The sequence below is a fragment of the Ochotona princeps genome, chromosome 24 (genome assembly GCF_030435755.1).
Source record: "Ochotona princeps isolate mOchPri1 chromosome 24, mOchPri1.hap1, whole genome shotgun sequence".
NCBI classification, from domain to species: Eukaryota; Metazoa; Chordata; class Mammalia; order Lagomorpha; family Ochotonidae; genus Ochotona; species Ochotona princeps.
Genome location: NC_080855.1, coordinates 19,847,849 through 19,875,451, shown reverse-complemented (window position 1 = coordinate 19,875,451; position 27,603 = coordinate 19,847,849). Strand labels below are relative to the sequence as shown.

At 37.9% G+C, this 27,603-nt stretch overlaps 1 protein-coding gene across 1 annotated transcript in view; it reads right to left on the bottom strand.

Annotated features, from left to right (window-relative positions):
- Window positions 1–27,603, bottom strand: part of LOC101526161 (phospholipid-transporting ATPase ABCA3-like) — a 58,925-nt gene that overhangs the window by 4,404 nt on the left and 26,918 nt on the right. The window contains exons 13-26 of the mRNA XM_058680882.1: window positions 26,762–26,916; window positions 26,371–26,526; window positions 25,889–26,099; window positions 21,821–21,971; window positions 19,980–20,078; window positions 18,801–18,948; window positions 16,489–16,786; window positions 13,968–14,217; window positions 13,610–13,814; window positions 9,681–9,903; window positions 7,440–7,598; window positions 6,243–6,421; window positions 3,596–3,721; window positions 3,145–3,339 (exon numbers count right to left, since the gene is read on the bottom strand). Of these exons, the coding sequence (XP_058536865.1) occupies window positions 3,145–3,339; window positions 3,596–3,721; window positions 6,243–6,421; window positions 7,440–7,598; window positions 9,681–9,903; window positions 13,610–13,814; window positions 13,968–14,217; window positions 16,489–16,786; window positions 18,801–18,948; window positions 19,980–20,078; window positions 21,821–21,971; window positions 25,889–26,099; window positions 26,371–26,526; window positions 26,762–26,916 (2,555 nt within the window). The remainder of the gene's footprint in view (window positions 1–3,144; window positions 3,340–3,595; window positions 3,722–6,242; window positions 6,422–7,439; window positions 7,599–9,680; window positions 9,904–13,609; window positions 13,815–13,967; window positions 14,218–16,488; window positions 16,787–18,800; window positions 18,949–19,979; window positions 20,079–21,820; window positions 21,972–25,888; window positions 26,100–26,370; window positions 26,527–26,761; window positions 26,917–27,603) is intronic.

Genomic DNA, 27,603 nt, shown 5'->3' with positions numbered 1-27,603 from the left:
CAGCATTAATCTTAAAGAAAATCTTAACACAGTACAAACAGCAGATTATATTCAGTCTAAATATCTGAATTTATAAATCTACAGTAAAATGATGATATGTATTGGCTTGCATAAGAAATGGGACTGGAGACAAAACTGACCCAGCAATTGCAACTACCAGTGTGCGTGTTGGCTGATGTGGATGATGGATTGAACAGACCCTGTGCCAGATACTGTACTGGCAGGAACAGGCAAGAGTCAGGTCAGGGATTACCTCAGTCTAAGTTTCTTTGGGAATCCCCCAACTGAGCCACTGGACTCAAAACTCCAACCATGGGGAGAATTGCATGATCTGTGGACAGACCACACAGTGCATGTGTCATAACTGGACCTTCTCAGTGGCTAAGACAAAGCAGTGGATGGCAGGCCCAGATGCACATGGAGGATATCGCAGCCCATTGTGGCCTGCAGAGAACATCTAGTACCATAGCAGAGGAAGGAGGACAAATTGGAAAATTATCCCAGTCAAGCGTTGATAGCAAAAGTCTGGGCAAATGGAGCTTCTAATAAGATGGATTATGTCAGTCAATGGACCTTGGAAGGATTTCCAAGCCAAGAAGCTTCTGTACCGCAACGTTAACCATCAACAAAGTGAAGAGGCAATCAACAAAATGGAAGAGAACAATAAATATTGGTAAGGATGTGGTGACAAAGGTGCCCTAATCCACTGTAGTGAGCGTATAAGCAGGAATGACCACTATGGAGATTTCTGAGTGACTTAAAAAATAGATTTACCATATGAATCAGCCATTCCACTCCTGGGAATTTACACAAATAAAGTGAAAGTAGCATATAAGAGCTTCATTTACACCTATGTTTATAACAGCTCAATTCAAATAGCTAAGATATGGAATCAACTCAGATGTTCATCAATTAACGACTGGATAAAGAAAATGTGTATATATACACATGTATATATATACACATACACACATATATAATATTAATAATAAAATAATGAAATTCTGTCTTTTATAACAATATGGGTATAACTGGGAACCATTATGCTCAGTGAAATAAGCTAGTCTCAAAAAGATAAAAACCATATATTTTGTCTCTGATCTATGGCAGTTAGCACAGAATTTTATGATTGTTGTTTTTAGCCCTTGTTTATACCCTATGGAACTGTGGCCATAACTGACTGAATATTATGGTTAGTGTTGAATTAAGCCTGTGAATGCAGAGTGGATTAAAACTCTATATTTTAAAACTGATAAAAGGAGAGAGAATGGGAGACTGACAGCTGGAGAATGGCTGTCTTCTTGGAACACTGCCTATAGAATGCAGGAAATCCGTTCTACTTACACCAATAAAAAGACTTACAATAGTAATATGAGAAATAAGCTATTGATAAAAACTAGAGATAGACTCTTCAACCTTGACTAAGTAAGAGGGTAACTTCTGTGCAGCAAAAAAAAAAAAAAAAAAAAAAAAAAGAAAGAAAGAAAGAAAATGAAATCAGTGTACTGAAAAAAACATCTGTTCTCCCATATTCACTGCAATGAAGTATTATCCACAATAGCCCAGATATTCAGACACCCTGTATAAATATCACTGGATTAATGGATAAGAAAACATGCAGTATATATACACAAAGGAATTCTATTCAGGCCTTAAAATTAAATGCTGTAACTTGCAGTAGTACTTACAAACCCAGAGGAAATTATATTAAATAAGCTAGGCACAGATACAAGTAAGAATTATCTCAAACTTGGAACCCTTTGGAAGAGTAAAACTCAAAGACAGAGTGGTAGTTACCATCGACAGGGAATTGGGGAGAATAGATACTTGATGAGAGGATACAAACTTTAAGTTAGGCAGAAATAATACTTTTAGGATGTGTACTTGAATATTGCTAAAATAGCATATTTTGAATTTTCATGACAAAAATAAGCATTGCATTAATAGATTTATTAATTAGGTTTATTTAATGATGAATCTCTCTCTTCTTGTCTGCTCGGATGAATAAGGCAAGTTGGATTTGGGTAGTTTCCCTACTACAGCTATTTAGGCTTTGATAAAACCCCAGCAAGTTAGGCTTTTATCAGGTAATTCCTGCTGGAGGTATGACACAGGAACAAATGCTGTACATATGCTCTTTCTCCTGTCTCATTCAGGATTGCAGAGGGATTTTTCTAGCTGGTGCAATGGCTCAGCTGGCTAATCCTCCACCTCTAAGTGCAGCATCCCATATGAACAATGGTGTGTGTTCCAGCTGCTCCACTTCCCACCAGCTTCCTGCTTGTGGCCTGGGAAAGCAGTGGAGCACAGCCCAAACTCTTGGGACCCTGCACCCGTTTGAGAGACCAGGAAGAGACTCCTGCTCCTAGCTTCAGATTAGCTCAGTCATTTGAGGAGTGAATCAGCAGATGGAAGATCTTTCTGTCTCTTTCTATAAATTTGCTTTTCCAATAAAAATAAATATTTGAGGAAATAATAACGAATGAGGCAAGTGGTAAGAACATCAAGAAACAAAACTCACAAAAAGCTGGGGCTCCCAGAAACTGAGTCCCCATGGAGCTTTAAAACCCAACCTTGTGAATGAGCCTCCAGCAATGCACCAGTAGTGGTTCAAGTTTTCCAGACCTGGCACTCATTCCCTCTGAAGTCTCTGCTCAGGATTGGAGCTCAAGTGAGCTATAATTTGATGTATCCACTTCTTAGCATCTCCAACTTGGAAGCAGTGATGTCCTCTGTGACCTCCCTTATCCTTTGATCTAAAAAAGTGGTTGTTCAGGTCTTCACTTGTTTGGATGGAGTTGGTGATCTCCAAGTTTCTTAAATATTAGGCCAGAAATTGCATGTCCAACTAATTTGAAAGAGATTCTAGCACTTTATCTGACATATAGTAGAGGTATTGCTTAGAGAATTTTCCTTTTACTCCAGTAGCTTCAAAGAATTCAAGATATTCTCGATTTACATTCTTCAAGATAAAACTGCCTTTATCACCTCCCTGTTCCTCTGCTAAAAAAAATGTATTTATCCATTGTTAATCAGTACTATAACTATCAATGCTTTACCATGATTCTTTCCTATAATCTACCACTTGCCTCTTACTTGCACTCCAAAGTCACCATACTTCTCACATCATAAATAGTGTCTTACCTTCATGTTATTTTTGGTGATGCTAAAGCCTTCAACGAACACATCCCCGGAGGTAGCAATATCCTCTGCAGTCAAAATCTGGAAGGTAGTTGTTTTCCCAGCTCCATTCAATCCCAGCAGCCCAAAGCACTCCTTTTTTTGGACTGCAAGGGAGATATTTCTCACAGCCAGGACTGCTGGAACCTTAAAATATATCTTCAGAAAAAATTAAAAACATTACATGCATACATACACATATGTATTTGTACATGTGTATATAAACATATAAAGACCACTATAAGTTAAGTACAATCCATACCTCAAATCCCCATAGACAACATTGCCTGACAGTACTGTAATAACTCTTATTCTACTGAGAATACAAATAGATCCCAAAGAAGGGCGATAAGCCCCTGACAACACTGTTAAGTGGGGATGAAGCTGGCCTATGTTGGTGAGTGAGTGGCATTACCTTTATGAGTTGCCTAATAACAACTGTGGCATTCAGCAACTTCAGGGGCTGGCTCAGAACTCTGTATGTTTCCTCTTCTACATCTTCATCTTCAGATTCTCCAGATAATTCCCTGGACACAGTTTCCTGCATTTTCAAGACAAGAATCATAGAGATGGATGCCCTGTGGCATCAGGTTCTATACTGGATGACTTCAGGAAGGCTGAAGTGGGGCTAATTTTGAAAATATGAAAACAAAAGATTTCAATAACTTCCAGGAGACTTCCAGTATATCGCCTCAGTTCTCAAGTACAAACTAATCCCCTGCTGTCGAAGTTCAGAAACTTGAGTTCTTTTGCATGAGTAAGACGCATGTTCTATCAAAAAAGACACCACAAAACACTGTATTTTTAACAAATGCCATTAATTTTAAAGTTTTAACAATATGTATTTGAAATGTGGAGATACCCACAAACACACACACGCATACATACACACAACGGGCTCATCCATCCACTGATTTACTTTCCAAATGGCCGCATTGGCAAGGAGCATATAACCCCATCTGGGTTTCCCATGTAGGTGGCCAAGGGCCCAAGTGCTACAACATGTACTGCTTCCCCAGCTACATTAGCAGGGAGCTGTACCAGAATAGAACAGCTGAACTAGAAGTGTACTGATATGGGTTGCTAGCCTCACAGGATATGGTATATGACACTCTGCCACAACACTGACCCCTACCAATAATTATATTTGTTAACAAGGAAGTATATCCTGATCTAGAAGATACAAATAATGTTAAGAGTATGGAAAAGATTGTTTTTCCCTTCGCAGATAAAAAGAAGGGAAAACCAGGATTTTATGCAGAAAATGTCTCAATTGAATTTAAAAACAGTAACCAGGAATTCACGAAATCTTTTAACAGGGAAGACCAGAAGGGTAGGGCTATTATGTCACTAGCTGATAAAATCTTATTGCATCACTGTCCTTTGTGTTGTCTATTCATGATTAAAATGTAGTGTCAATCCACTGTTGGTGTGAATGTAGACTAGTACAACCACATTGGAAGTCAGTATGGAGAGTGCTTAGACAACTGAAAATTGATCTACTGTATGAGCCATTCCATTCCTGGGAATAGACCCAAAGGAAATGAGATCTGCATTTGAGAGAGAGCTATCCACAACCCTATGTTTTTATTAGCACAATTCACAATAGCAAGCACATGATCTAAACCCAGATGCTCATCAATAGAGGAACCGATAAAGAAATGTTGGTACATATACTCAATGGAATACCACTCAATCATAAAGATGAATGAAAGCTTGCCATTTATAACAAAATCCAAGACAAGCAAAAATTGGAGTATTAATTGGAGTTTTGATTGCTCTTACTCTGGTCTAGCTTCCTGTTAATATGACTAGAAAGATGAAGATTCAGCTTCCTGGCTTTGGTCTGGTGCAGCCCTAGCAATTGCAGCCATTTGGGAAATGAACCAGTGGATGGAAGATCTTTCTCTCTTCCCTGCCACCCTACTTTTAATTTTAAAAATGTCAATAAATATTGATGAAAATAAATTCTTCCTTCTGATAGTTCCCATTGCCCTCAATATGAAGTACAAAATCCACAGTCCAGCAATGTGAGTCCTTGCCTGACTTCGCCCCTATCATCTTCCACAGTCATTTTTTCTGGGATTTGGCTCAGGGCATAATGAATTATTTGTACCATTTCCAATCTCCTTGCCTTTCCTAAGCTGATTCATCTTTGAATTCACTTGTATCACACAGTACCCAAAGTTTGGCAATGCCTCTTAGATATACTTTCAGTATTTTGTGATTTTTTTTTTAATCAGAACACATGCTTATTTTCCTGGAATTTTTTTTTTAGTTCTAATTTGATAGAGACTAGCAATTTGTAATTTAAAAAACAATCTGCGGGCCAGGTATAACAGCCTAGTGGTTAAATTCTAGCCTTGCATCCACCAGGATCCCATATGGGGCTGTTATGCGTCCCAGTTGCTCCGTTTCCCAGACGAGCTTCCTGCTTGTGGCCTGGGAAAGCAGTAGAGGATGACCCAAAGCCTTGGGACCCTGCATCCACATGGGAGACCCGGAAGAAACTCCTGGATCCTAGTTTTGGATCAACTCAACTCCAGCCATTGCAGCCACCTGGGGAGTGGAACCAGCAGACAAAAGATCTTTCTGCATCTCCTCCTCTCAGTATATTCGTCTTTCCAGTGAGAAAAATAAAATAAATATATATTTTTAAAAAGCCAATTTGCAGGATTCTTATAAACACCAAAAATAAGAACAGCTGTTTCAGAGAATTACTAGAAAATGTGTTTCAGACAAGCAGAACCAGTATCACCTGGGGATTTTAGAGGTATGGAGCAGGGGAGAGGTGGGTGGAACTTGAATGAATGGGAAGTTCCTTAAGGAAAAGATTTCTATTATGATCCACTCAGTATACACTGCATATTCAGAGTGGGAAAGGACACAATATTAAAAAGAAAAAAAGTCACAAAGTTCAAGTTGTGATGATTTCTGAATCACGAAGATCCTGATCAACATGGATTGAATGCTTTTTCACACAGCTAGAAACTGAGTGAAGTATGGGTGATGCTATTCATTTGTTACAGAGTAATCTCTATGGCCCACGGTCTGTCACTTACCTTATTAAATTTTTTGTAGACACCAAAGAAAATATATTGAAACACAAATGTTTTCAATCTCCATGCATATGTATCCAGAAAGAGAATTAATAAAAAGTAAGCAAATCCTGTGGCCGCCATTGCAATCACATACCGTCCAATTGTATTGTCATTCACACTATATACATTGCGTCTATTTACTGATGACAAGAATAACAAATATGGTAGGGGCTTACTCTTTTTTTAAAAAAAAATTAAGACAATGAACAAACTACAAGAAACCAACAAACGGGAAGTACTATAGCATCAAGTTTACACAGAATCAATGTATTTACTGGTTGTTTGCTTTGTATGCTAAGCAGTACATAAACATTCTTTAAGGGACGCAGGCATTTTTAATCCTGCAGTTTTTATGCTGGCAGTAGTTATAAGTATCCATAATCAACATGTACCATAAAGTCGCCATCATTTGGTGAATGCATATTCACACTAAGCAAAATACAGAGTAGAAACAAAGGCCCTCTTCGCTCCTAAATAATCTTTCCTTTGATGATATTACAGAGGGTAGTTCTGAAAGCATAGAGTAGTGGCTCTACAAAACTTTGATTGTAATATATTTTGGCATGGATTTTATTTTAACCTATTGTGGGTTTACTCTATAGGTTTTTATATTTTATTTGCAAGAATTTCAGCCACTATTTCTTAGACATTTTTTTTTTTTCAGTTCCTCCCTCCATCACTTCTATTCTGGACCTCCAGTGTTATAAAAGGTAGACCTTTGGTTATGGTGCCACAGAATTCTGAGGCCTGGCTCTTTCTTTTCTTTCTTTCTTTTTTTTTTTTTTTTTGACTGGCTAATTTATATTCTAGCTTGATGATTCCACAAAGGATAATGAGAAATTTAATATTAAACTGGCACCTTCCACTCAAAAACTAGTGTACTGGAAGAGAAGTATGACAGAAACACAAATATTAACAGACCACAATTATATACATGTCTTAGATATTCACTGCCACATAAATTTTAGCTGTATTTTGTAGAAGCTGTGTGACATAAGCCAAGTTATTTACATTCGTATAAGATTTTCCTCAAAATAAACATAACTATGATGATGCATTATTTCAAAGATTCACAATATTGCACATAGATTGCTCACATGTGCTTAGTAACTGACCATTACTGTCTCTGATGGGCTTTGGAAAGCTCCAGATACTCACATTCTTCACACTTGGCAGTGGTAGGAGCGTTTGTGGAGGAGGAACACAATGCTTTTTCTTCTTGAAAATCATAATACTTGCAAATGCTCATCCCAAGGTTATAAAAGGGCACCAGCAGGAGTGTATTAAGTATGACATTTTTTATAGTAGTGTTTACGCCTGTGATTGAGAAGATAACGTAAGTATGCTTTATATGGAATGACTTGCCTCAAAAAGAATTAAAAAAAAACAGAATATTCCCAAGTTAACCATGTTAGACTGAGAAAATTACAAAGCGCCACAATTCCATCCTCACAAAAACTCTAATGCCTTGCCAAAAAAAATCCTGTCTCTTCTATCTTAACACCCTTTTGTGCTGACAGAGCTTTAGAAAATCATTTTAGGAAAGTTGATGTTCATTTAAGCTGGCTTCCTCTCACCTGATGCGGACAGGAAACCAACACCGATTATTTCACACATTTCTTATTCAGTGTGGTCAATAATGAAGTAATGTTATGAAATTTAATGACCAATTCAACAGTGGGAGAGAAGAAATAAATATTTTGTCAATGATACAATGATAAATATCCAGAGAAATAAATACTCCTACATGAAGTTTCTGTAAATAATGAAGTAAATTTGTATAATAATTGAATGTCAGGAAATATAAAATGTCATTGAAAGTACTTAAAGACTGAGTACCGATTATTGGAAATAAAGATAAACACAAAGGCAGATTTGTACAACCCTGACGAAAGAGTGGTGGTCACCTGAGTGAGGTTGAGAGAGGTACTAAGCTCATTTGAAAATTCGATAGTGGAGTTACATCAAGCAGCCCCAAAAAGGTCAGAGTTGGCACAGATATGCATAAATGGATAGCCAGAAATAACTGTGGACATTCATTGGCCACTTCAGAGTAGATGTCAAAAATAATAAAGAGCTGTACAATTTAAGTCCTTCTCTGTAGAGTACAGAAGTATCTTCCACCTCCAAGGAGCAAGGGGATATATTTCCATCTAATAAAGAGTACAGGGCCCAGCACAGTGGCCTAATGGCTAAAATCCTCACCTTGTATGCACTAGAATCCTAAATGGGCACTGATTCATGTCTTGGCTGCTTCACTTCCCATTCAGCTCCCTGCTTGTGGCCTGGGAAAGCAGTCAAGTTTGGCCTCCATCTAGAGCACTGTGCTTAATTAGGTGCTGGGTCTCACTCTGGAGGGCCTGGCTCTGAGTTCTAAAGTGAAGGACCTAAGACTTCTGTTGCCCTGCTCTGCAGCAACTGGAATCTTGCTCCACTTTCTGCCACAGGTTGAGAAAGAGATGGTGGAGGCTGTCCCCTGGATGCCTGAGTCCAAATATTCAGTCTGTAAGTACAGGCCTGGGGTCAGGAAACTAAGATGCTGCATTTTATCACGGTGGGCTTGGAAGTGGCTCCCAAGCCTAAGGACTTAATATCCTTTCCTTCAAGTAAGAAGCACCTCTCTATATTCTGTGAGATCTGGAGCTAGGGGTGAGGCGACATAGGCCTTTATCTCTTTCCTTCCTGCTTTCTTCCATGTTACTTTCTATTGCTTTCTCTTACCTAGTTTCTATAGCTTTTGTGACACAGGTGATTTGGTGTGTGAACAGCTATTCAATTTGCTTTTCCTGTGAGAAGCTGGTAACTGGAGCATCTTACTTACCATCTTGCTCCATGTCCCGGGGGCAGGGGGCTACTTAGACCAAAGCACCTCTTTATTCTTTGTCAATAACAGAGACTTACAAATTCTAGCGCATTTCACCCCCAGAACCAGATGATTTAGACAGCAGTTATCTCTGACTGGAACTTTAAAAGTTAAGGTGCCAGGCATATGATAAAAACCTTTGCTCCTCAGGAAGAAGGTGCAAGTTGGGGATTGTATCCCTAGCGGGGAGCTCATGGGCCAAGCTGGCATATCTGAGACTTTGTCTCAGATTTTCCTGCCTTTTTTGATGTGGGAATTTTCTTATTTGTGCAGAGTTTGAGGGTTTCTTTAATAGTTGACATCTTCTTTCCATAGGAATCAATACACGAGTATACATTTGAGGAGGGGTGAGATAAAACTTGCTTAAAAATAAATTTGTGTATGGCCATCCCCTCAAAATGTGAGATGTCTGGAATATCAACTGGAATAATGTTTAACCTGTCCATGAAATGTTGAAACATTAGCTTATGTAATGTAATTGTGTGGAACTTAGAGTAGGGAGCAGTGTTGAGAGGCACATCACAGGAAGCCCTTACCCTGCATGCTGTTTAGCACAAAATCCATAACCACACCAAAAAATCCTATGCATTGGTTGAATACGAAGAGCTTCATGTAGGCACTGGTGCTACTATTAAACAAGAAGCATGTTAGATATAAGAAGGGAATAACAGACCAAGCAAAAATTGTAAAGATAAACAGTGTGTCCAGATAGCGGAAGTTCTTGATCAATAAATCCAGCTCAGCGAGTAAGAACACCACCTAAGACACAGAATACACAAAATCAGTGAATCAAACTATGCAACATCTAACAACTCAAGTTTCCAAATTTACAGAAGGAAAAACTTATTTTAAATAAAGATTATGTATTATCACACAGAATTATTCATCGATGAAAATATGTACTTATGAGAGGTACATACACGTCTTCTTTAAAAAGACTACTTATTTGAAAGAGTTACAGAGAAGGAGAAAGAGAGAGAGAGAGACAGAGAGAGATGAAGATCTTCCACTCATTGGTTTACTCCCTAGATGGCCACCACTGCTAAGGCTAAGCCAAGTAAAGCCAGTAGCTACATCCAGGTCTCAACATGGGTGGCAGGGTCCCAGACACAGCCACCAGCAGGGAGTTAGATAAGAACTGAGCAGCTGGGAAAAGAATGGGCATCCATATGGGATGCCAGTGTTGCAAAAAGCAGCTTTACCCACTAAGCCACAATACTAACCCCTCCTTTAGACTTCTTCCTTACCAATAAGCAGAATCACTATAATTGCATTTCTAATTATTTTTCATTTTGCGTTCTTCCTAGAAGAGACCAAAGTACATTCTCTCCTCTCTGAACTGCAAATAAGTCAACTCATGATATTTCTAGGGCTCAAATAACCAAGCAGGAAAACCTTTATGTAATAATATGGAGGAAATAGTGGGGAGAGAGGAGAATATGGGGAGAGAAAAGAGAGATGGAGGTGGAAGTCCTTATACCTACAAAACCTACATATCATGGGAAAAAGAAATTCTCCTTCTGAGTTGCAGGCCACACTCGCCTTTTGCTCCTTTCCAATTTTACATTCTGCCTTTGGCATTATATGTATATATATTTTACTTCTCTTTTTCCCATCTCAGCCACGTGGCTGAGAAGCAATATTGACAATCTTCCTAGGATTTACAAAACCAAGGGAAACATGGGAGACACTGGGCATCATGAAAGTACAGGAGGAAATACTCATTAAAACATCACTCAAAAGAGAAGGATAATAAAGAAATAAACACATTCACATTCAAACAAAATTCCTATTCCTATTCAAACAAAGTTCTAACTTTTTTGGCCATGAAACCCTCCCTAAAATAAATATCACAGACGATTCTTCAGAAAAGAAAAAGTGATCCAAAATAAAAAATGACCGGGAAGAATGAAAAGGAATAGAAAAAAAACCTGTGTAAACATTACCTGTAAAAGAAACATTCATTCATTAAAAATAAGTATGTGAAATTTAAAAATGCTTGATCATAGCAATGTATAATGGAGAAGGAAGCAATTGAAAAAAAATGAGGTTCTTTGGGCTCAACACTATCAGGGAAGTTGAAAAGCAATGTAAAGCTAATAGCAATTAACTAAATGCCAAGGTCATCATCAAGAGAGATATGAAAGCAATTATTAACAATGAAACAGGAGAAAATGGGTAATTCCAATAGAAAAAGGGTAAGGTGATAATACAAATACTTATGTCACTCTCATTCTAAGCTATATCATCTGTGTGGGGAAAAAAAATCTAACACAAAACCTTATTACTTACAAGAGACTCTTTTAAGTATGAGAACCGAGACAACTGAATGTAAAAGAAATGGCAAAACAAATATCAAGAATGGAGTGATAGAACAAAGTGAGGATACCTTGGTGCAGTTGGTAAAATGCTGCTTGGGGTGACTGCATTTCCTATCAAAGTGCCTGGGTCTGAGTCCTGGCTCCAGTTCCAGGTACCTGCTAATGTGCATTTTGGGGGGCAGCAGTGCTGACTCAAGTAGCTGAGCTCTGGGGTTGGTGTGCAATGCTGAGTTCTCCTGTGGGAACAGGTTCACTGGCTGCTTCATCTCAGAAACCACTTCCTGCTAAAGGCAGACTACCAGATGGGGAGATTTCTCTCTCTCTCCCTCTAACACTGACATTCAAACAAATGAACCTTGGAAAAAACAAGGGGCCAGTGTAGTGGTGTGGCAAGCTAATTCTCTGCCTACAGCACCAGCATCCCATTTGAGTGCATGTTAGTGTCTCAGCTGCTCCCATTTCAATCTAGCTCCTTGCTTATGAAAAGAAAAGCAGCAGAGGATGGTCTCTACAGCCAACTAATTTTTGGCAAGTAAGCCGAAATCAACACAGGGAGAAAGGGCAGTCTTTTCAACAAATGGGGCTGTAAGACGTAGGCATAGACACGTTATTTCTTTGAAAAGATCTCACAAGCGCAGGCAATTAAAGCAACAAATAAACATATGGGACTAAATCAAGCCAAAAAAGCTTCTGTAGTACAAGTGGAATGGTCAATAAACAAAGCAAAGAGACAGCTAATGGAATGCAAGATGAAACTTAAACAGCCAATAGACAACAAGCTCAGGTTGTCCAGGTATCAGAGAAACGCAAATAAAAACCACAACCAGCTTCCATGTAACTTCAGTGACAATGACTGACACAGAGAAATCAACAAATAAGAATTGTACATAGTGGCTTGTCCTTGCATTGCTAGGTGTATGTCTTGTAACTAAAAATGTAACAGCATTGAGCTTCTTTCTGCAGAGGGACACATGGCAGAGGGAAAAAGATTATCATGACATACTCACTTTCCTGGATCTGACCACAGACATGCACTGCACTCCTTAGCACTTCCACTCTCTAATCCCTTCTTTCTGCTCTAGTTTGCTAGATCCTAGCTTTCTCTCTAAATCAAAAGTTGCAACTATCCAACCCTATGGTAAGTTCTAATGACCATGTGATCTGGTACAATTAGGCTCCAGACCCAACATTTCGTTTCATGTGCTTTAACTTTTATAGCACTGTCTCAATTATCCTTTCCGTAGGATAGGGGCAGGCACTTGTAAAAGAAGATGTCAGATGTGGAAAGAAGAAAATAGGAAACACAGATATGTAAAAAAAGTCTTTTAGGACTTTGCTTACTGTGGTGTATGTATTAAGCATCTGTTCAGTATCTGTTCAATACTTTACTATCTTCTTTCCCAAAAGAAGTCCTTCCTACACACACACAAACACACACACACACACACACACACACACACACACACACACACACGTGCTGAGAGAGAGAAAGAGAGAGAGAGAGAAAGGCAGAGTTGGCAATACACTTGATTTTAGCCAAAAGGCCGAGAAGCAATGGCAGGGTTGGCAATAAAGAGAGAATTTAAAAGGTCCATGGCACAAAATTAAAAATTCTTTGTTATAAAATTCTCATGTATTATTTGTAGATGAAAACTAAAAATAGCATATGAGTTATTTCTTCATAACAATGTAAAATGGCAAATGATAAAGAAACAATGGGGTCATGAAAAATATTTGTCTTTTTAGTATGCTATGTCTGATAATGGGTTATATCCTTCCATATTATAGCAGCTTTATAAGTTTGTTTCGGGGGACAGGGTAAGCACACCAAAAACCAGCTCAAGAGATACAATTTTGTTTCAACAGACTATATATATGTGTATATGTGTATATGTGTATACATATATATGTATACATATGTGTATATATGTGTAAATATATATATATATTTTTAAGGAAAGGAATGTAAAGGAGAAATTATTCACTAAGAGACATATTCTACATTGTAGTTTCTGGCAAAATGTGCAAAAAGTATGTTGATCTTTCTTTATAGAGATACAGATTAAGGTTAATATTAGCTAACTTAAAATTTTCTATGGTGTATAGAAGACTTGAACCCTCAAGTCACTTGACCCAGCACTCACCAGCAGTAAACAGCAAGCTAAAAAGAGGATGATAAAATCCCACATCAGAGAAGAAAACCAGAAAATAAACACATAGACACCACTCAAAAACTGTATGTGCTTTGCTTTAGTGATTCTCTCATTCACTGTCAGGAGGCAAAAACCGCTGACCAAAATACTCATACCAAAAAACAAATTAAGGGCTATCTGGATTCCTGATGTTCTTCTACAAAAGAATGAACAAAGGGGCACATTGGTAAAACAATAAAATGGAAAAGACTAACAGTAACTTTTACTTCAGAATACAGTCAAATATGGAAGTATATATGTAAGGCAAAAAGTAAATACTAATAAAATATATATGTATATACATACATACCTATCTCTGGGTGTATTACTGGCACCCCGAGGCTGAGGTTTGTTGGAGACTGTAATGGAAGCAGAAGAACCAGAAAGTGACTTAAAAATAGTATCATCTAATAGTGCCAGAGATAATGAGGGTGAATGGAATGCCTCATTGTTGAACCAAAAGGTGATGGTGGTTCTTAATCCAACAACTTCCACGGAATATGCAACAATGCATGAATATGTGCACTGTTGATCTTTTGACAAGTATTCCAACAGGTCACCTGGAATGAGGAAACAAAATAACACTTCATGAACTTGATGTATAATGTGGATAACTGTGTAATTCAGAGACAGGAATCCCCTCAAATCATACCTGGCTGGCATAGTTTTCCTTTTCCAATGTCTCAATATCCCTGATCTATTTTGGGTATTCACCTTAAAAACTCATTACTAATATACAGTTACCACACCCATTAGTTCAATTTCACTGACAGCACATAAACCCACAAAATAAAACTGAAGGAATCAATAAGCTAGTAATGCAACAAGAGCTTTGTTTTAAAGATTTATTTTATTATTTTAAAGGCAGAGTTACAGAGAGGAAGAGCAAAAGTTACAGATCTTTCATCTACTTGTTTACTCCCCACAAATGGCTGCAACAGCTGGTCTTGGGCTAGGCTGAACCCAGGAGCTTTGTATTATGGGTCTCCAATGTAGATGCAGGGGTCCAAGGAACTCATCCTTGGATTGAGCTTTCTCAGACACATCAGCAGGGAGTTGAATGGGTTGTGGAGCAGCCAGAACTCAAACCCATATGAGATGCCAGCTTTGCAGGTGGAACCTTAACACGATATGCCACCACATTGGCCAATACCAAGAGTTTTCAAAAGTTTTACAAAGGGTCAGTGTTGTGGCACAGCAAGATAAGCAACTGTTAGGACAGCAGCACGCCCTATTAATGACTGGGAAGGCAGCAGAAGTTAGAAGTACTTGGATCTCCACCACCCATGTGGGAGACTCAACTGGGAGTTCCAGGCTCCTGGTTTTCACCTAGCCAGCCCTGGTTATATTGGTTATTTAAGGGACAAGACAGTTATCTATCTCTCCTTCTCTCCTTCTCTCCTTGAAGCTATGCATTTAAACAAATAAACATGTTAATAAATAATTTTGTGAAATGTTTCATGAAAATGAGGAGACAACAGTCTGAAGTCTACCCAAGCAGCTACAATACAGAAATCCAACATCCAGAGTGAGAAAGGCAGAGAAGGCATCATCACACTCTGTTAGGGCTGGGAAATGACCTGAGCTCTGATAGTTTCGGTCGTAAATGAAGAATTATTACTCCATTTTGAATTGGTGAGTAACAGAAGAAGGCACAAGAGGGAACAAAAAAGAACAAAATAATTATTGTTTGTGATTTTGTAAAAAAGATTTGTTTTATTTTTATTTGAAAGGCAGATTTTACAGAGAAAGGAAAGAGAGAGATCTTCCGTCCAGTAGTTCACTCCCCAAATGGTTTCAATGGCCGTAGCTGAGCTGATCCAAAGCCAGGATCAGGAGCTTCCTCTGAGTCTCCCATGAGGATGCTGAGGTTCATGTACTTTGGTCATTCTCCTCTGATTTCCCAGGGCATAAGCAGAGAGTTGGATTGGAAACAGAGCAGCCAAGACACAAGATGTTACCAACATGGGATGCCGGTATCACAGGATGGAGGATTAGCCTGAGGCTCCACAGTACTGGCCCCTATTTGTGACATTTTTATATAAAGATTCATTTATTTGAAAGATAGAGTGGCAGAGAGAGGGGGGACAGCAACAACTAGATAGTCAAGACTGATACAGTGGCATAGCAAGCTAACATTCCACCTGCAATGCCAGCAACACATTTAGGTGTCAGTTTGAGTCCTGGCTGCTCTACTTCTGATCCAGCTCCCCGCTATGGCCTGGGAAAGCAACAGCAGAAGGTGGTTCATGTCTGTTGAACTCTGAACAATGTGGGAGATTCAGAAGGAACTTTTGATTCCTGGTTTCAGATCAGTCCAGCTCTGGCTGCTGCATCCATTCGGAGAGTAAATCAACAAATGCAAGATCTTTCTTTCTGTCTCTTCTCTGTAATTCTGCTTAGAAATAAAAATAAAGTGAATCTTTAAATAAATTTCCTACCAACAGCATATGTTAAATATGTGTGATTATTGTGTTTAAAATGTATAATTCGAGTAGCCAAAAAGCCTTCAGACCTGTATGCCTTACAATCTCGGAAACTTGGGCAGTAGTGTGCCTGGATTTCTATGAAAATTCAATGCTAAATTTTACAACAAAAGAAATTGGTTACTTTCGATTTCTGAAAGATAATCCTCATTCAAACTCAATAATCATCAGCCTTTACAACCAGCAGCCCAGAAGGCTGGCTGACTGAGCTGCCTTTATGAAGTTGATTACTATCAAGAAAAAAAATCAGGTGGTTTAATACTCCAATTATGGATCTTCTGTGAAAGTGACATAAGCAAGTCATCTGCTAGATTATTTTTCCTGTTAAAAAAAAAAAAACCCTACCTTTTACTTCCTTCAACTTTTGTTTCTTAGCTTTCACTGTTTCTTTCAGGGTTTTGACAAAATTCTGAACAAACACATTGTTGTCATTAACTGAGTAAGGCACGATGGTTTGACCGTATTGCTCCAAATCCATCTTCAGGGCAGGCTCTTGCTGCCTTGCAAAGGCCACACCACTCATTAGAAAATAAATGGTACCAAGAAGCCCCACCAACTGGAGCAACAGCACCTTCCAGTTGCGCCAATTGTACAATGCCCTCTTCAAGACCATAGCATGGTACTGCTGCAGGAAATGGTTCCACTAAAAAGACAGAAACATAGCATTACAATGGTCACAGAACTTAACAATATCCATTGACATGAACGTTTTGAATCTTATGATAAGTTGTATATATTTTTAAAAATACAACCTTGAGCAGAATGCAGCCTGCTAGTAGAATAAGCAATCAACAAAATTTGTTTTATCTGTAATGCGTTGCTTGAAAGGAATAATGCAAGACTTCTAAATCTAATTATAATGAACTCCCCCAACAAAATGATTTTTTTTAAACCATCAACATACTTTTAGCATTTCTGTGAAGAATAATATCACATTCCTCTCTATTGGTATAAAATAATTACCTTTCAGTCCTACCTCCATTTCATAAAAGAAATATACACATAAAATATGCATATGAAATATATTTCCATTACCAGACTTTAACATATGTGATTTGTAGGACTGTGGAAAATCAAGAGAATAGAAAATGAATTTATTTTTAATATACAATATTTTTGCTTTGATGTCTAAATTTAAGTGAGTCCAGTGCTTGCTTCAGCAGCACACATACTAAAATTGGAATGATACAGAGAATATTAACATGACAAACTGGTGAAGTGTTCACCCCACCTCAAAAAAGTGGGTACAATCAATAACCTAAAATATGTATGTAGATTAACAACAAAATCATTGCTTTAAAAATATGTTCATCCTATTTTCAATTCCCCATCTCATAATGAGAAAACACCTCTAACTACTGATCAATATTAGAGATAAGACAAAGTTTAGAAGGAGAATTGGGCCTACTGCAATGGCTCAGTGGCTAAATCCTCGACTTGGAAGTGCTGGGATCCCATAGGGCACCGGATCATGTCCTAGCTGCTCCACTTAAATTCCAGCTCCTTGCTTGTGGTCTGGGAAAGCAGTAGAGGATGGCCCAAAGCCTTGAGACCCTGTACACACGTGGAGCACCCAGAGGAAGCTTCTGGCTCCTGGCTTCAGATTGGCTGAGCTCTGGCTGTTGCGGCCACTTAGGGAGTGAGCCAGAGGATGGAAGATCTTTGTCCCTTTCTCTCCTTATGTCTAATCTGTCTTTTCACTAAAAATAAATAAATCTTTAAAAGAGAAGGAGATTTTTTTTCTCATATTGTCTTTATTCAGGAGGAAGTATTTCCCGGCTTTTGGAAAACCAGTTATTGAATATACTTCTAAAATCTATTACTAATCTAGGAATGAACAACCTTTAGGCTAGTCTGCCCCATCTGCATTCATGTGCATCCTGCCAAGAGGAAGAAATGGGGGAAAGTGACAGGGCAGTGGGAATGTGTAAAAAGGAGAGAAGGAAACATTTCTTACATATCTGACGCAGATCAAACAACACACAACTTACATTACACTGGCGTCAATTTCATAGAGTAAAACTGAAGCACATATATGTTATGTGAGCTGGCCAAACACAAATTGTTTTTACTTTAAAGAGTGGGAATTCCAGCTCTATCTGATCCTAAATTCTACACTCTAGTTCCATCTACTCTGCCTCACAACTGGTGTGTAAGTCCCTCTGGGCTTGCTTATAAACAGCTTGGAGAAGTAAATCCCCCACTCTGTAAAGCTCCAGTCGGAAACATTAGGGAAAAATCACAGAGAAGAGAAATTAGAACAACCAAAGAAATGCTAGACAAGCTAACAACGTTTTTCATGGGAACAAAGTAACACAGCAGTTTGAAAAAAGCAGACAGTAACAGCATATTCAAATGTATAATTTTAATTGTCTTTTATGCATGCGAATGAAAGTAATGACTTTTATCAGAACCCTTTCTCAAACTCCGAATAAAGTAACAATTTCAAAAACAAAGAAAAGCAGCTACCGGGAGTAACAACAGTTAGAGTACAATCTGATCTTTACCTAAAATATCTCACATTTAAGTCAGAAAATTAAATTGCTTTACAAACTTCAAATCTCCTTTAAGTTGGAGCACTAAAGCAAAATGTACCTCTTTTATTCCAAACAAATACAAATACAAATTAGCATCAAATTCTTAGCAAAAATGCTTACCCCACTATTAAGTTTCATGGAGGTAATAGACTGACGCAAGGTGCTACGACGTGTACTCCGAACCTTTCTGGGTGCATTCATATTCTGGTTACGGTATCTGTTTTGTTTATTTTGAGGACTCTCTTCTCCCTCTGCCTTTTCACTGACCCTATACAAACAAAATACACATATACATGCAGCAAATAAATTTTAGTCAAAACACTGCTTCCTAAAATCCAGCCGATTAAAGATTGCCATAAATGGACAGGAAAAACAGTTGGCCAGAACAGTAAGGACTGGACCAGGCTCAAGGCAGCAGCCAGGAGCTTCAACTAGGTCTCCCAAACATCTGCGACATCTTCCACCACGTTTTCCAAGTGCAGCAGCTGGGACACAAATCAGTGCCAACATGGGATGTTGGTGTCACAGTCAGTGGCTTGACCCACTACTCCAGGAGACCAGCCGTATGAATTTCAAATGTTTTTCACCAACAATCTATCTTTTCATTTCACTCCCATGAACTTTTGAGAGTATCTTTGCACATATGTAGACTTACTTTGTTAGCTTGAGGATCACTCTAGGCAGGCACCAAAACTGACCAGATCGTAAGACTGAGGGAATGAAGTCTAGACCCCAGATAATATGTCACCCCCTTAGATGTATCCTGAATCCCTGGATACTTTGTCTTTGAATTTACACACAGTGCAGGGTTATCTTAGAATACAAACCATGTGCAAGTTAAGTAGGTTATAGTGCCATGATAAGATTTGAAATAAGATTTTTATTATTATCTCCTATAGCCTTGAATGACACAGGCACCTGTATCTAAGCCGAGAAGTTGCATATGCGGTCTTCTTGCCTATTAGTCTCCTGTCCTGGGAGTTCAATATGTGGTGTCAGTGGTTTTGTGCTACTCAGTATTCTCAGGGTTAACATAGAATAACATGTGTCCCTAATCTCACATCCGCTACTCTCACTCCAGTCCTACAATGCAGAGCAGCACCACGGCACCAGGGGAATGAGGTACATCAGCAAATGCCTCTGGTGTTCACTGAGTAGCACACCCGCCTAAACCATGATTTCTTCACTACTCCAGCCTTACGCAGTGTGAGGACTGCTTTCCAAAAGAGATATGATATTAAAAGAACAGGTTGTTTTTTGTTTGGTTTTGTTTTGCCATCCTCGTGCATTATCACTTACGCAAAGAAAACTTCTTCTAAGGTAGTCATAGAGACACCAAATGCTGCTATGCCCAGCTCTTCCTGGCGTTCTTCCAGCTCAGCAAACATGTCTTCAAATCTAAATGAACAGGGAGAGAAGGAAAAAGGGTTAGAAGCAAAATAGATTATTTTCATATTTATACTTTTTGTTTCCAATTAATTTCTCCTCCGCTGTACTTTTCATGCCCCTATTACAGATGTGAAACATGAAGGAAAAAACCCAGCACATAGCTTCTTGTTATCTGATAAACCTATGGATAAGTCACTTTTCAGGGATGGCTAAATCCAGTGCCTGTCACGTTGACATCCCATATAGGTGCTAGTTCATGTCCCAGTTGCTCCACCTCCGATCCAACTCCCTGAAAATGGTCAGGGAAAGCAGTGGAAGAAAGCCTGAGTATTTGGACCCAGGCCACCCACATGGGAGACCCGGATAGATTTCTAGGCTCTTAGATTCAGCCAGGCTCACCCCTGTCTATCCTGGTCATCTGGAAACTGAACCAGCTTGTCAGCCTTTCAAATAAATTCACACATCTTTCAGAAATCACAGTTTCATAAAATCATATGTGGTTACCATCCCAGAAATTTATGACTTTGCCATTCTTTTAATGTCAGTGATTTTGAAAAATTTTCTCTATATAGGCAATTTCCATGTTTGTTTTCAAAACAATTTCCATGTTTGTTTTCAAAACAATGTATTTGTTTATTAATATATTTATTACTTTAACTCAAAAGTAATGCTTAATGACAAGATACCTAAAAACTACAGCTAAAAATATTTTAAAATAACATGAACATTATACATGATGTCATAATTATGTAATTTATGTCATAAAAAATAAGGATGCCATAACACTATAAATTTTACTAATTGTAGTAACTTTTTTTACTAATTGTAGTAATTGTGACTGTTTTACTACTTTATTGTAGTTACAAACTGTGTAGCCTCCTAAATGTAAAAATATGACAGGAAAATGTTCAGCAAGGCAGCAGAACAGGAACACCTGGACCCTTCCATTCCCTTGAAAATATTTATTCAGTAACTATTCATGGATAAATTCTCTTTGTAAGAAATTCTCAGTCAGGTGAAAAGCTACTGTACCCCCAAGAAAATGGAGTATTAGACTTATCAAGGCTCTTGGGGAAATTCAAGGCAGACACCTTCTCCTGCAGACTCTACTTTTAGCAGTCACTCCTCCCGCGCCCGTCCCAAGTTGAAGAATGTAAGAAACTCTATGAACTCAAAGGGAGAACTTACAGGTTCACACAGACACTTAATCAAGCTTTCACGAAACAAAGACTAAGAGAAAATCTTGAAGGCAGAAAGAGAGGAGCAACTCATCACATATAATAGGATTCTGAATTAGCTGAACAGATTTCTTAGGAAAAAAAACTCTGGAACCCAGGAGCAGTGGACTGATATATTCAAAGGGGATAAAAAAAAAAGCCACCCAACTATCCTTCAAAATATGAGGTCAGGAGGTGGTATAAGACATTTCAAGATCAGCAAAAGCTGTCAAACCTATAAAAAAAATGCTCAAGAAAATCCTGCAAGTTGAAATAAGACACTGGAAAATAACTTGAAAATGTATGAAAACAAGCACATTCCTTAATTTTCTGTAACTATACTTTTGTCATCTACATAATTTACAGATTAATACATTTTTAAACAATTCCAGATCAATTAATAACATCTTAAGGAAGTAAATATTCTGACTACTTATCAGCTAAGAGGTAATTTTGCTGTTGAGCACAATGAAACCTGGAAACGTAATTTCTGCTGACCTAACATCTTTCGTCTGGCATTTTCTACACCCATACCTGTATGTATACTCTTTTGGTAACAGAAATGATAATTCAGCTGCAACATCGTTCTCCAAAGTGGCAGTTGGTACATAATCAAAAATCAAGTCAGAGATTCTTTCAACATCACAGTCGGGATTCTTCACTATGACTAAATGGTATCCCACACCTGAAAAAAATCCAACCAGAAGAACAAATTCAGCAATTCTGAATTTCTTACTTTGAAAACCATGCTTAGGGGCCCGGCGGTGTGGCCTGATGGCTAAAGTCTTCGCCTTGAACGCCCCGGGGTTCCCATATGGGCGCCGGTTCTAATCCCGGCAGCTCCACTTCCCATCCAGCTCCCTGCTTGTGGCCTGGGAAAGCAGTTGAGGACGGCCCAGAGCATTGGGACTCTGCACCCGTGTGGGAGACCCGGAGGAGGTTCAGGGTTCCCGGCGCCGGATCGGCGCAAACCGGTCGTTGCGGCTCACTTGGGGAGTGAATCATCAGACAGAAGATCTTCCTCTGTCTCTCCTCCTCTCTGTATATCTGACTTTGTGATAAAATAAATAAATCTTTAAAAAAACAAAAAGAAAGAAAATCATGCTTAGAGCTCATGTTTTGATGTCTCCAGATACACAGGTTAGATAAACATGCTGTGTCATAAGCCTGTAACTCGAAGGAGGTACATTCCCAGAACTTACAAATGCTGCTCTAAAACTTCAGTGATGGGGTTTGGCGCGACTAAAGTCCTCACCTTAAAAGCACCAAGATCCCATATGAAGGCTGGTTCTAATCCAAGCAGCCCCACTTTCCACCCAGCTCCCAGCTTGTGGCCTGGGAAAGCAGTCGAGGACGGCCCAAAGCCTTGGGACCCTGCACCCGCATGGGAGACCTGAAAGAGGATCCTGGCTCCTAGCTTCGGATTAGTGAAGCTCCAGCCATTGTGGCCACTTGGGGAGTGAACCATCAGACAGGAGATCTTCCTTTCTGTCTCTCCTCCTCTCTATATATCTGCCTTTCCAATAAAAATTAAATCTTTAAAAAATTCAGTGAAGGTTTTTCTGGTGGGTGGGGTGGCCTAGTCCTGAAGATACCACCCAAGAGTAGAAGCTGACATACCCCCTCTCTCATGTTGTAATCAATAAAGACCATTCACACCGGGAAAAATAAGCATGTGTAGGGACAATAATAATATACGTTATGTAATCAAATTTAGAGAACCATAGAAAAGCTCTCTGTTATTTAGTCTCCTTTCCTGTGAAACTGCAATCTATAAATTAGGAGGTCAGCAGGACACATTAATTTACTGAATACATATTTATTGCACATCTGGTATGAGCCAGGTAGTATTTTACATACAACATACCCAATAAAGCCTATGACCATAACAGCCAAAAAGCTAAAAATAATGAATTATATTTAAGTTAGGAAATACAATAATCAGTAAAACATACAGTGTACTGTAGTGTCAGTACTTAGGAGAAAAGTAGGCAATTGTTCAGAAAATGGTAATATTAAATGATGGAGTGTTAGCAATGACTGGAAGGAAATACTAGAAAAAGTCTATTTGAAGTGAGGCAGCTCCCAAGTATAGAAAAATCCCTTAGATGAAAAAAAAATCACAGAGCCTTAAAAATGCTTTCATACTTCAGTCCTTCATTATGAAAACAAAAAGGTAAGTCTTCTTAAGCATCAAAAGTTGTTTTGAGGGACTAAACTATTGTTACAATATAGGGGAAAGAGGTGGGGCAGGGAGAAAGGAGAAAACCCTGAGCCTAAAACAACTGTATCATGAAAAATAAAGAATTTTTGAAAAGTTGCCTCAGTATTTGCTCTAACTCAGTCACCTATGCAATAAAGAAGACATAATTATTCTATTTTGGGAAAAAAAAGGATTGTCCCTCATTTACAAGTTATTGAAATTAAGTATGCCCTTAGTGTTCCTATACAATCTCCAAAGTAAAAATTTTCCCTATGCTCTTCTTCTGACACAGAAAGTCATTCAATTTTTGAACCCTCATTTTAGAAATTAATTATTTGTGTATGAATATAGGGAGTCACTGAGATCTGAATTATTCCCAGCACCACTCTTGAATTGGTCACAGAACAAGGTGCAACCATCTATTGATACTGATAATGACTGAAGAAAGGAAGAGTTGATACCCTGTTAACAGGGCTTGTAACATACAAAACTGTGCCATTTTTTCATTAATACATATTCAGGTTAATGGATACAATTAGCACATAAAATGTTGGAAAAGCACTGAATGGCAAAATCAGTATCTCTAAGCCAAGCTTAACTTCCACGTTTGGGTTGTATGTGTATAAATTCATTCAAGTTGCTACTGACATTCTCAGTTAAATTTTGTATTAAAAAATATTTAATGCAATCTACCCTTTAAAATACATAATTATTCCACTCAGAAGATCAACTGGCTCTTACCTGTTACAATCTTTTAAAGAAAACCATTATGATTATATCTAAGAGGAAATGAACTTCAAATTATCTTAAGCTCAGTAATTTCTGGGTTGTACTAGTTTTGTAATCTACCAAAACTTCAATTTGTTTAAATAACATTGTTTTATATCTTATCCAGATTTACGTCCTTTTACCTCTCATTAAATATAATCAAGTGCTGCATAACAATTTTCAATCAATTATGGATTGCAAATATGATGGTGGTCTCATAAAGGAACTAAAAAATTCATTTAATTCACTAAGTCACAGAGTAAAACCCATCACTCATGTGTTTATGGTAATGTTCACATAAACAAAACTACTGCACAATCAGTCATGTAAAGTGCAGCAATACACTTATGTAAAAATCATAATATCTTATCATGACAATAAACAAGTTATTTCTGATATATACCAAACTTGCTCTGAAAACACAATGGGAGAGAGTAAAGAATGGTGAAGACAAGAGGCAATATATAAAAACCCAAAGTTGATGTCCAAGTTTGTCACTTACTACATGTTGCAAATATGCTTAAATATAAGCCCCATTATCTCCTTAAAATAGCGAAGTTCCAAAGATTAGATTATGTGTGTAAAGCATGAAAACTAGTATACACATTCACAGAAGTTGTTCAATAAACCTGGGAGGACTGAATCAAAATACACAAGCTAATGATTAGTGAAATGAAGCCTTCTTCATCAATGATTCTCATGCCTCATTTACCTCCTGCTAAAATATTTTTGCATATCAGACATATAAACTCAGAAAACATTATCTGTGATTGTATATAGTTCGTTTTTGATGAACTGTACTTACTTTCTGTATACTCATCAAAGACTATATTTTCCCACTATTTCACTTCCTGCCCAATAAATAATAATTGTCTGGCTATCACAGGAATATTTCATTGAAAATACCTTAGAAAGCACTTAGCACACTGCACTAAGAATTTGATACACATTTTGCAAAGGACAAAATTCAGAAAAAAAACCAGAAGTATCTGATCCTTAATTTTCTCCCATGTAAGCTACAAATCCACCTAGTGAATCTATTGAATCATAACTATTCCTGTGGCAAATTAACAATTCAGTAGAAGGTATATGGGAAAATTCAATATGATTTCTGTGGGGTCAATAGAGAATATTTTATATTAGAATATATTAGGATTTATTATAGGATATATTGGGATATATTTATTGGGTCATATTTGAAGTTACTGAAGAGATGGTCTGTGTCTAAATTTGGCATTTGGTGCAGTAGTTGGATGTCATTTGGAATGTTCAGAGTGCCTGGATTCAAGTCTCAGCTCTGCTTCTGATTCTAGTTTCCTACTATTGTGCATCTTGTCAGACGAGCACTGATTCCTCAAATACTTGGGTCCATGCCACCCATACGAAAAATCCAGCTTTTGTTCCTGGTTTCAGCATGGTCCAGCCCAGGCTCTTGCAAGCATTTGGGGAGAAAAAGAGCAGAAGGGTGATATTCTCTCTTTCTCTTCCTATTTCAAACAATAAACATGTATTTAAATTTAAAAAGAACCATAAAGTCCAATTTAAGTAGTTTAGACCTAATGTAACAAGACATAAGGATCTACTGAACGTGCAGAGAGACTAAAATTATGATGTTAGAAAAAGTTAGGCACCATATCTTTTCTTCAGAAAAATGGATGAGCCACAGCACTGCAGAGTCCCCTTGACCATGATGGCGATGCGGTCACCCAGGGTGTCTGCTTCATCCATATAGTGGGTGGTCAGTAACATGGTTCGACCCTTTTTATACTGCTGGAGAACATCCCAGGTGCTTCTCCTTGAGACTGGATCCATGCCAGTTGTTGGTTCATCAAGTATCACTACCTAAAGATCAGAGAAAATTTTCAAACATATTTAATCCATTCTGTTACTTTATGGGGTAACTTCCTTTTCATACCACACATACTTAATCTAATATACAAATTCCAGACTATACTAGAGGTACGGGCACTGCAAAACCCATGGCAACATTATATCAGCTACATTAGTGAGATGAATTCCCTCTGATTTCCACTTGGGAAACTTCTTGTGTCGACTCTGGTTGTTTGTATTGGCTGAGTTTGATGTGGACAGGGACTCATTATAACTCATTTACCTTGGAGCCCCCTATAAGGGCAATCATAATAGAGAGCTTGCGCTTCATGCCTCCACTGAGTGACTTGGAAAGTTCATCACGCTTCTGAAGCAGGCCAAAAGAAGCCAGCATTTTGTTCATTTCCTCCGAACGACTCTTGGAAGGCACTCCCTTTATCTAAAAAAAGAAGTTAGAGTTTACATGGGAGTTTCAATTTTATCCTTAGAAAATTCTCACATCAGAATTTCTCTTAACGCAGCTATCTAGAGGAAAGACATTTCTTTTTTCCCTTTATCATACAACACCACCTCAAGAGTGACATTTTTAATAAAGGTAAGAATGTTGACTCTTAGTCGCACCACCTAAAATACGTGAAAAGAATGGAGGAGAGGAACACATGTATCTGTCTCACCGCACAGTAAAAAACAAGATGTTCAGAAACTGTCAAATTTGGGAACAGCAGGTCATACTGCGGGCACAAGCCCAAGCTCTTCCTGACATGAACCATGTCCTTTGAGATGTCATATCCACTAATGTAAATCTTTCCACTGGTAGGAAGATAGAAACCTAGAATGAGGTAGGAGATATTTAGCTTTGGCAAGGAAATTCAACAATGTACTGTCATCAGCACATAGTATCCTTACAAATTATCTGAAAAATGTATTAGTATCTCCTATAGGAGAAGTACAACAAATATCAATGGTGATCTTCAAGAGAAATGGAAAAAACAACCTAAGCTTTTTTATTTACTTACATATTTTAATGTTTAAGGCATACAACATAATAAAAATTATTTCAGTAATATCTGAAAATCATTATGTACACAGCCTAAACATGTCATATTATTTGGGATACAGTTATAGATATTGTTTTCATTGAATTACGCCATCTACATAACAATATATGCTCTTTCCTCACTTTCTGGTTATTGTCATGAATCTCACATTATGCAATACTAATATCCCTGTTTGCAAGATAAACAGTGTTATATTTATGTATACATCTAAATAGCAAGTAAATATGACAAAGTACTAAAAAGTGTTAACTCTAAAAGGATATATTTGTGTTTTGAATAATTTTCTATACTCTAAAAATCTAGTACTTCTACCAGCCATTTGACAATACATTTGTATCATGTTATGATCTGAACCCTGAATTATGAACACTATGGTTGATTTTTTTTCTAAAAAAATCTCACGACACAAAATCATTAAACTTAACAAACTAAAATTTAGGTAGAAGAAAAAACATAAT